General features: G+C 46.0%; 1 protein-coding gene across 1 annotated transcript in view; it reads left to right on the top strand.

The window, feature by feature from the left end:
• The first annotated feature begins 2,811 nt into the window (after positions 1–2,811).
• The window catches only part of ATCAY (ATCAY kinesin light chain interacting caytaxin), a 32,925-nt gene continuing 24,756 nt past the window's right edge, over positions 2,812–10,980 (top strand). Inside the window, exons 1-2 of the mRNA XM_053372753.1 lie at positions 2,812–2,918; positions 5,279–5,413. Of these exons, the coding sequence (XP_053228728.1) occupies positions 5,337–5,413 (77 nt within the window). The 5' untranslated portion in view covers positions 2,812–2,918; positions 5,279–5,336. The remainder of the gene's footprint in view (positions 2,919–5,278; positions 5,414–10,980) is intronic.

The raw sequence follows: 10,980 nt of genomic DNA, 5'->3' as shown, positions 1-10,980 counted from the left end.
AATAATAATAATTTATTTATACCCCGCCCATCTGGCTGGGTCCCCCCAGCCACTCTGGGCGGCTTCCAACAGAACACTAAAATACAATAACCTATTAAACATTAAAAGCGTCCCTAGACAGGGCTGCCGTTAGATGTCCTCTAAACGTTTGGTAGTTATTTTTCTCTTTGACATCTGGTTGGAGGGCGTTCCACAGGGCAGGTGCCACCACCGAGAAGGCCCTCTGCCTGGTTCCCTGTAACTTGGCTTCTCACAGCGAGGGAACCGCCAGAAGGCCCTCGGGAGCTGGACCTCAGTGTCTGGGTAGAACGATGGGGGTGGAGACGCTCCTTCAGAACTGGACCGAGGTACCTGCTGAAGACGCTCTTATTTAAGACCAGCCTACCCAGGTGTTTAGAAAGCTTGCAGGCTTGATTTGCTTGTCTGTTTTACTGCGGTTTCAACTTTCTGTAGGTTTTAGATTTTTTTTTAATGATCATTTCATTGCTTCAACTTTTTTTTTTTGCCAAGTACTTTGATGTTCTTCTGCAATCCAGCGGTATACAGTGGTACCTCGGGTTACAGACGCTTCAGGTTACAGACGCTTCAGGTTACAGACTCCGCTAACCCAGAAACAGTACCTCGGGTTAAGAACTTTGCTTCAGGATGAGAACAGAAATTGTGCGGCGGCAGTGGGAGGCCCCATTAGCTAAAGTGGTATCTCAGGTTAAGAACAGTTTCAGGTTAAGAACAGCCCTCCAGAACGAATTAGGTTCTTAACCCGAGGTACCACTGTATATAAATTTTGTAAAAATAAAGAAAATGTTTAAAAAAACAACCTGTGGCCATCACCAGATCTTGTGGTGGAATTCCTGAAGAAGTGTTTTCCTTTGCAGCCTTCCTACATCTAAAGCATAGCTGTCAAGCGTCCCTTATTTGGCGGGACAGTCCCTTATCCCAGTGCCATGTCCACTGCTGTCCCTTATTGATGAGGCTTCGTTTGGCTGCTGGCTGGGCTTTCTGCCTTTGGCTCGGAGGGGCTCAGAAGTTGAACATACCTGTGCCCAGAAAATCCCTTATTTTGTTTTTTGTTTTTTTAATAAATGTTTATTAGGGTTTTACAAAACATAGAAATCATCAAATCACATAAATCAAACAATCACATATAACAAAACAGAGAACAGAAAAACAAAAAATACACACCTAGCAAAGAAAAAAAGAGAAGAAAAAAGAAAAATCCACTTTTCAGTTTCAAAATTCCGTATCCCTCTGTCCTGACCTCCTCACATCTCTCTTTTTTGTGTTCCTCTTTATTCCGTCAAATTCAGCAAATTCTAACCCTCTTTCAAACCTCATTTATAATTATATATTTCCACTTATTATGTCTCTAAATTCCCTTATCTTGGTCCTTCACTCCACCTTGTATACTTTGACATAATATTATTCTAGTCATACCCCCCTTCTCCTTTTTAAAATTCTTCTTTTCATAACTCTTTTAACCATATCCCAAATACCATGTTACCTTCACATCTCACATCATATTAGCACTCAAACATTTTACAATATTTTTGTAAATAGTCCTTAAACTTTTTCCAATCCTCTTCCATCAATTCTTCTCCCTGGTCACGGATTCTGCCGGTCATTTCTGCCATCTCCATATAGTCAATCACTTGCATCTGCCACTCTTCCACGGTGGGTAAATCTTGTGTCTTCCAATACTTAGCGAGAAGTATTCTTGCTGCTGTTGTTGCGTACATAAAAAATGTTCTGTCTTTCTTTGGCACCAATTGGCCGACTATGCCCAAAAGGAAGGCCTCTGGTTTCTTAGGAAAGGTAAATTTAAATACCTTCTTCAGTTCATTATATATATCTCTCTCTCACAGAAAATCCCTTATTTTGGCTGCTGATCCCTTATTTTCGAGGCTGCTGGTCCCTTATTTTCAAATCAGTAAGTTGACAGCTATGATCTAAAGACCCATGCATTTCATTGGGGGAATTCCAAATTCAGGTTCTTATGGGATAAGGTGAAAAACCTCTACCCCACACATGCCATTCACGATCATAAGTTGGGCTCTGTGTTTTCAATTTTACAAAACAACACTATAATCGTCACAGGTTGCCTCAACTTTTCAACCTTTTGCTCCGTGAAGACTTGAGTGTAGGCAAACAGATCTGCCTCCCCCCTCTTGAAAACCAGAGTCCTCGGCTCACAAAACGTCCAGCTTTTTATCTTATTTGCCAGCCGTTTTTCTCGAAGCTTCTTGTGTCCCCTCCTTGACTCCAATCGCTTCCATTTCCCTGCGAGGTATCTGCTAAGAGGAAAGAAAGAGTTGGTGAAGCAACCTTTGTTTTTAGCAAATGATGCCATTTGGTTAAAAAAAAAAACCACACACACACACACACACACACACACACACGAAACGAGGGGGGGAAACAAACGCGCCCTCCTTCCTCCAGGCTTTTCCTGGACCGGATGCTCAGTATCTCTCTAATTAAAACGGATGGGGCCGAACACCTCCTCCCCACCCACGTATCTCGTTGCTCCCCCATCCCCGGCGGCGCACAAAAGCAAAGCAATTAAAGCCGGCTTTCGGTGGGTTTAAGCTTTCTGCAGATCGCCACCGGGGCGCGGCGTTGGAAATTGAAGCGCAAAATACCTTGGAGAGCGACGCCGCGCGGAAGCGAAGTCATCGCGCGCGGCTAGTTGGGGGCGCCTAGCCAGAGACATCGATTTATCCGGGGAGAGGGAGGGTGGCGGGGATGGGGGCGAAGAAGAAGCAAGGCTGATGAGGGCCGGGTTGGATTCATCGGGTACCGCACATGCAGCCAGCTCGTTGCTTCTCGGAGCTCAGGCATTTGGCACCCGAAGGAGAGGCTTTGTGCGTAAAGCAAGGATGCGCCGCTGGGATTTGGAAAGAACGTTTTGAGCGTCAAAGGCAGTAAGTAGAGAAGTTTGCTTCTTTGGGAATAACGGCATGGCGGTGGCTGTGCAAATGCCCCCCCCCCTTTACCCAGCACAATGATGATGGCAGGGGAGCTGTGAGATGATTCTGTGGGGTACGGGGAGCTCTGCGGCTTTTCAGCCGAGCATCTTCGTGGAGCTGTCGGAACGGAGACCCTGAGATGTCGCTGGGAGGGAGGAAAAGGATTGGCGGAAGATGCCTTCTAAGAGATAAGATGGCACTTGCTTTTACAGCGTTAAGGGAGCTCTCCGCTCCGGGAAAGGATGGTTATAAATCGGCTCGGTTTTCTGTCCAGGGAGACAGACAGCCCGGAAGAAAAGGGAATGAATCAAGGCCGTATTGCGCGACGCGCAGCGCAGCCACGCTGAGCATTTAAGATGGCCCATTTTGGTGCGTTTGAATGCTTCAGTCTCGGCCACCTCTGAGTAATGCCAGTGATCTCCTGCTAAAGCATAGCAGCTTTCTCTAGAGGCAGAGCCCTTCCAGGCTGATGTGGTCTGCAACATGTCTTTGGCACGAGAATCATAATGTATTAGTCGTGGGCTGGTTCTGTTTTGGAATACTTCCCCAATGCTACCAAAAACCACTGCTTTTTGGAGGGGCTGTAGCGCGCCCAAGGGGCCCAGAAATAAACCCAAGCTTATGTGCTGTGAAAAAGGTGTAGGGTTTCAGCAGAAAGTCGCAGGGCAGGAAACAAAGGAGTGTGGCTGCCCCAAAACCCTTGCAAGAGCAAGTATTGAAAATGGAATTAGGCACAGATACCCCAATAGCATCAGGAGTGCTAATCATCACCAGCATGCAAAATAATGTCGGGAGGACCCCCAAAGATTCTAGTCCTCATCATCTTTAACAAAGTCCCTTTGTTAAATACGAACGCAGGAAGCTGCCAGACCATCTAGCTAAGTATTGCTACACTTAAGAAAGGTAAAGGTAAAGGACCCCTGGATGGTTCAGTCCAGTCAAAGGTGACTATAAGGTTGCGGCGCTCATCTTGCTTTTGGGCAGAGGGATCCGGCGTTTGTCCGCAGACAGCTTTCCGGGTCATGTGGCCACATGACTAAACCCCTCTGGCACAACGGGACACCGTGACGGAAGCCAGAGCGCATGGAAACCCCATTTACCTTCCCACCGGAGTGGTACCTATTCATCTACTTGCACTGGTGTGCTTTTGAACTGCTAGGTTGGCAGGAGCAGGGACTGAGCAATGGGAGCTTGCTCCGTCGTGGGGATTTGAACCACTGACCTTCCGATCAGCAAGCCCAAGAGGATCAGGGGTTTAGACCACAGCACCACCCGTGTCTACACTAGCTGGTAGCAAACAGATGAGTCTTCAGATGTCTTCTAAAAGTCAGATAATTGTTTATTTCCTTGACATCTGAAGGGAGGGCATTCCACAAAGTGGGTGCCGCCACCGAGAAGGCCCTCCACCTGGTTCCCTGTAACCTCACTTCTCATAGGAAGGGAACTGCCATAATGCCCTCGGAGCTGTACCTCAGTGTCCGGGCTGGACGATGGGGGTGGAGACGCTCCTTCAGGGATACTGGGCCATTTGGAGCTGTAAAGCTCAGCACCCACACTTTGACTTGTGCTCCAATACATCCTGGGAGCCAATGTAGGTCTTTCAAGACCGGTGTTATGTGGTCTCTGCGGCCGCCCCCAGTCACCAGTCTAACTGCCGCATTCTGGATTAGCTGTAGTTTCCGGGTCACCTTCAAAGGTAGCCCCACGTAGAGCGCATACAGTAGTCCAAGCGGGAGATAACCAGAGCATGGACTACTCTGGCAAGACAGTCTGTGGGCAGGGTGGGTCTCATCCTGCATACCAGATGGAGCTGGTAGGCGGCTGCCCTGGACACAGAATTGACTTGCGCCTCCATGGACAGCTGTGACTCCCAGGCTGCGCACCTGGTCCTTCAGGGGCACAGTTGCCCCATTCAGGACCAGGGAGTCCCCCCCACTTTTGCCTGCTTTATACCAAATCCAACCTTAGGTCTATTTAGTTTGGTACTGTCTGCACCAACTGGCAGCATCTCTCCAAGAAACCTCTGAGTTTTGTGCAGCCACAATGGAGGATACTGAGCAAAGTTCACCGCCGCCTCCTTTATTCATTTGATTTACCAATATTGGGTTTTTAAAATATGTATTGACTTCCATTCTTTGTTGCTCTGTTGCGTGTCGCTTTGAGCATACATGAAAGGAAATATGGTATACAAATCTAATAAATACTAAACTTATTATTCCAAGCATTGCCTGCGAAGGAATGCACCCCCAGGGTAAAGTAAATGGTTCCCCTCTCTATTATCCCCCCCCCCAAAATATTTGCATCTTCTTTTGCAGACTGAGCTCAACAGCAAGTTAACTTTGCTGTGCTTCTGGATCCTTTATCCGAAGCAACATGGGGACTACCGAGGCCACGCTGCGCATGGAAAACGTGGATGTGAAAGAGGAATGGCAGGATGAAGACTTCCCCAGGTTGGTTCCTGCGGCTGTTTGCTATTTTTAATTTATTTAAGATGCTTTAAACGGCTCAAGCCCTCCCCATTCAAAAATATGCAAGTAGCCGTTGCTATACTCAAAATTTGGGGTTAAACCACTGAGCCTAGGACTTGCCGATCAGAAGGTCGGCGGTTAGAATCCCCACGATGGGGTGAGCTTAGCATGATCTTTTATTCCCCTTCCTTCCCTTCCCTCCCCCTCCCCTTTTTATGAAGATTCCCCGCTCTGGGATCCCACAGCTAATTCTCCCCTGGTCTCCTCGCTGGCCCAAATAGGACTAACTTAGCCAGCTAGCCCTGGGGATCATCTAATGTTTATTGGGTGGATTTCCCCCCTAAATTGATTTTTGAATTCTGAATTTATTGTGATTCATGTTTTATGCTGTATTTTATGCTGGGTTTTTTTGTTTTTCTTTTTAATAATTTTTATTAAGTACAAATTAGAAAACATACATATTTACAACAAAAGAAAATACAAAGGAAAAAGAAAATACATATAACCAAGGGGGGGGAAATTAGAGAATACTTTGCCTCTTTTCATATTTACAGTTATTTATACCTCTATAAAATGCTATTCACAATAAAGGAGTGAAATGAAAGATAAGATATCAGAAAAAAGAAAAAAAGAAGAAAGAAAAAATAAAGAAGTAAAAGAAAAGGATCATAGGTGAAAAATTTTTAAAGTAGATAAGTATTCACTATACATAGCTGTTTAATAATAATAATAATAATAAATTATGCTGTTTTTTGTTGCATCAATTAAGTGTTTTAAATTTGTTGTTAGCCGCCCTGAGCCCGGTTTTCTGAACCAGGAAGGGCGGGGTATAAATAAATTATTATTATTATTATTATTATTATTATTATTATTATTATTATTATTAAAATGAAATGGGTTCGACGAGGGCGCATGGGCACCAGCAGCTGTACTCTAACATGGCCCAGGGGAGTAAAAACATCACTTCTGCATGGAGCACACTTCTCACTCAGATGCTATTGATGGCCACAGTGATTCTGTCTTCCTAAGACACTAGTTTCCCTGTCTAGTGCCAGCTGCCAAGGCAAAATTCACTGCAGCAGATGGAACCAACAAGTCACGCCATCTCCTGTCTTCCTTTTCACTGCATCATTAGCTGAGTGCTCTGTCTATGAAAGGCACAGCTGCAGAAGGGACTAAGAAATGCCTTTTTCAGTCACTGGTAAGGCAGGGAAGTGAGAGCTGGACCACAAAGAAGGCTGATCGCCGAAGAATGGATGCTTTTGAATTCTGGTGCTGGAGGAGACTCTTGAGAGTCCCATGGACTGCAAGGAGATCAAACCTCTCCATTCTGAAGGAAATCAGCCCTGAGTGCTCACTGGAAGGACAGATCCTGAAGCTGAGGCTCCAAGACTTTGGCCTCCTCATGAGAAGAGAAGACTCCCTGGAAAATACCCTGATGTTGGGAAAGATGGAGGGCACAATGAGAAGGGGACGACAGAGGACGAGATGGTGGGACAGTGTTCTCGAAGCTACCAGCATGAGTTTGACCCAACTGCGGGAGGCAGTGGAAGACAGGAGTGCCTGGAGTGCTCTGGTCCAGGGGGTCACAAAGAGGCAGACACAACTAAACTACTCAACAACAAGAATAAGGCAGGGAAGAGGGATGCAGGTGGCGCTGTGGGTTAAACCACAGAGCGTAGGACTTGCCAATTAGAAGGTTGGGGGGTTGAATCCCTACGATGGGGTGAGCTCCCATTGCTCAGTCCCTGCTCCTGCCAACCCAGCAGTTCAAAAGCACGTCAAAGTGCCAGTAGATAAATAGGTACCGCTCCGGCAGGAAGGTAAACGGTGTTTCCGTGCGCTGCTCTGGTTCGCCAGAAGCAGCTTAGTCATGCTGGCCACATGACCTGGGAGCTGTAAGCCGGCTCCCTCGGCCAATAAAGCGAGATGAGCGCTGCAACCCCAGAGTTGGCCATGACTGGACCTAATGGTCAGGGGTCCCTTTACCTTTATGGCAGGGAAGGGCCTGTTATTCAGTGGGAAGGCATGGGCTTTGCAATGAAGAATATTTCGAGTTCAATCCTGGGCACCTCCAGCTATTTATTAATTCATATCCTGCCTTTCTTCCCCTTGGGGCAAAAGATGTCTGTGATTGAGCAAAGGTGTTTTTTTAAAAAAGAGGTAAAGGACCCCTGGACAGTTAAATCCAGTCAAAGGCAACTATGGGGTTGCAGCGCTCATCTCGCTTTCAGGCCGAGGGAGCCGGCCTTTGTCCGGGTCACGTGGCCCGTGCTTTTTTTCTGGGGGTACGCATCCCCTTAAACATTTTGTGAATCTAAGTTTGGCCTCATTGAGGGGCAGTATTTCAAGTAGGAAAATGAGTAGGAAAATGAAAGTACAGAGGTACCTTGGGTTACAGACGCTTCAGGTTGCATACGCTTCAGGTTACAGACTCCGCTAACCCAGAAAGAGTACCTCAGGTTAAGAACTTTGCTTCAGGATGAGAACAGAAATTGTGTTCCGGTGGCGCGGCGGCAGCAGGAGGCCCCATTAGCTAAAGTGGTGCTTCAGGTTACGAACAGTTTCAGCTTAAGAACGGACCTCCAGAATGAATTAAGTTCTTAACCTGAGGTACAACTGTAATGATATTAAAAATAATAATATATAATAATTTATTATTTATTATATATATTATATACGTTATATACAGTCATACCTCATGTTACATTTGCTTCACGATACGTTTTTTCAGGTTGCGTCCCGCAGCGACCTGGAACTACTGCAAAGGGTTACTTCCGGGTTTCGCCACTTGCACATGCGCACAAGTGCTAAATTGCGCTGCGCACCTGTGCAGATACTGCACTTCAGGTTGCGGGCTTTTCATGTTGCGAACAGTGGTACCTCGGGTTACATATGCATTAGGTTACAGACGCTTTGGGTTACAGACTCCACTAACCCAGAAATAGTACCTCGGGTTAAGAACTTTGCTTCAGGATGAGAACAGAAATCGGGCTCCGGCGGCGCAGCGGCAGCAGCAGCAGGAGGCCCCATTAGCTAAAGTGGTGCTTCAGGTTAAGAACAGTTTCAGGTTAAGAACAGACCTCTGGGATGAATTAAGTACTTAAACTGAGGTACCACTGTATATATATATATATAAAATAATTTATAAGCCATGTGGTCAGACATTTTTAACGGCCGGATTGTCAGGATGCCTTTGAGATGGGAAAACGATGTCTCTGGGAAAGGGAGGCTTTCCCTTTCTGAAAACCAAAATAAAGCAAATGAGCTTGTGTAATTACATCAGCACCTCCCGGACGTATGTGCTCATGCGCTTAGCAGATATTAATCCATCTGGCCGCGCAGGTCCCGAGTGGCCAGTACGGTGAGATGAGGCAAACTGAGCCGTTTGCCAAAAGCAGAGCAAAATTAATAGAGCGTCTAACAAACGGGGTAGGTTGGGGGAGAGGACATTTCCGGCCCCCGGCCCCCACCAGATGCAGAGGAGATGTGCAGAATGACATGTTCCGGGGAGGCATACAGATGTGGAAAGATCCCACCCCAAAAGCAGATTAAGTGTCTGTCTTGTCTGCCTGAGAGATGCCGGCTCTAATATCAAGCCCGAGTGATGCTCACGGATGCTGGGATGCAGTGAGCATGCTCAGTCAGCAGCGGAGAGGGAAGCATCATATGATCAGCGCAGCCCGAAATGGTGACACATGATCAGCTGGGTCGATTCAAGAAAGTCCAGAGGAGAAGAGAGGGGCGGAGAGGGAGGATAGGTATAAGCGCAGGCCGAAAGGAGCGGCGAAGCTTTTGAGGCTGGAAACTGGGAGTTATTTCAGTCAAGAGCTGCACTTGTCTAGGAGGTAAGGTAAACGAAGAAGCCTCTCTTTTCATCCTCTGCATCCATTTATAGCCTTAATCTCCCCTTCCATATACTGTGCAGAGCCAAGACAGATGCGTCTATTGACACTGCTGCTGCTGCTGCTTGGATGCTAAAAGCATAGAGGTCAAATTTGCCCCTCTAAATAACCTGCCTGTGTGCTTACAATTTCTCATCTTGTGCTTCCCCTTCTACGTTATTGCAGAGATGGGGGTAAAAGGAAAATTGCTGTTTTGTTTTAAAATGAATGCACTTTTGAAACAAGCATATTTCGTAACACACAACCACTGGTTTAGGAAGCGGAGGGTGGGATTATGCAGTAATCCATGTAATTGCATCATTTATTTTGCTTCTGCCAGCCTTATGCTGAGGCCTGGCGAAAGAAGGGCAGGATAGGTGCTGCCCTTTGTGGCTTTAACTCTATCAGGGCTGGGTGGGGCGTGATTTCCCCACCCTCCTGACCGGTAGAGATTTGGAATCATTTGAGCATCATCTTTTAAATATCTCCAGTGCTCGGAATGTGAACTAGTTTGGTTAACAAAGTTCGCTGAATTAGTCCCCCCCCCAGGAATTGCCAAAAATGTGAATTAAGTTTGCTTTGGGCATAAAACCTTGAACAATTTCGAGTTTGTGTTCATTTTCTTCCATGTCTGTATATGGTTTTTTTTAACGCTTTAGGCTCCAAATGTTGTTGAATTCTCAACTCTCATCAGCCCCTGAAGCCAGCATGACCAATGGTTAGGAATGATAGGAGCTTATCAGTTTTATGTTTACTGTGGTGGCACTGTGGGTTAAACCACAGAGCCTAGGACTTGCCAATCAGAAGGTCGGTGGTTCGAATCCCTGAGACGGGGCGAGCTACCGTTGCTCGGTCCCTGCTCCTGCCAACCTAGCAGTTTGAAAGCACGTCGAAGTGCAAGTAGATAAATAGGTACCATTCCGGTGGGAAGGTAAACGGCATTTCCGTGCGCTGCTCTGGTTCAACAGAAGCGACTTAGTCATGCTGGCCACATGACCCGGAAGCTGTACGCCGGCTCCCTCGGCCAATAAAGTGAGATGAGCGCCGCAACCCCAGAGTCGGCCACGACTGGACCTAATGGTCAGGGATCCCTTTACCTTTACCTTAAGATACGTCTGGGATTTACGAGACATAGCCGGCATTCTGCCCTTGTTGTAAACAGTGTCCGGGCAAAAATCGCTGAAATGTCCAGGAAAATCTGGACGTACGGCAGCCATGTCAGAAGTGTCAGTTTTGTCAAAATTCATTAAAAATAGCTCACAAACTTCTTCTTTTTTGAGATTTTGCAAAAAAAAAGTTCAACAACTTTGTGTCCAGATTTTTACTTTTTGAAATATGGCTGTAAGGTGCACCGAGGATGGGGGGGTTGTTGTTACTATTAATAATTATATACTGTTTATTGTCTTTGTGGTTTTTTTTAAAAAAATAAATGTTTATTAGGGTTTTACAAAACATAGAAATCATAGAATCACATAAATCAAACAATCACATATAACAAAACAGAAAACAAAAAACAAAAAATACACACTTAGCAAAGAAAAGAAAAAAGAAAAATCCACTTTTAAGTTTCAAGATTCCATATCCCTCTTTCCTGACCTCCTCACATCTCCCTTTTTTGTGTTCCTCTTTATTCCGTCAAATTCAGCAAATTCTAGCCCTCTTTCA

Source organism: Podarcis raffonei, chromosome 18 (genome assembly GCF_027172205.1).
Source record: "Podarcis raffonei isolate rPodRaf1 chromosome 18, rPodRaf1.pri, whole genome shotgun sequence".
Taxonomy (NCBI): Eukaryota; Metazoa; Chordata; class Lepidosauria; order Squamata; family Lacertidae; genus Podarcis; species Podarcis raffonei.
The sequence above is the reverse complement of the archived record's forward strand: the minus strand, read 5'-3'. Positions and strand labels throughout refer to the sequence as shown.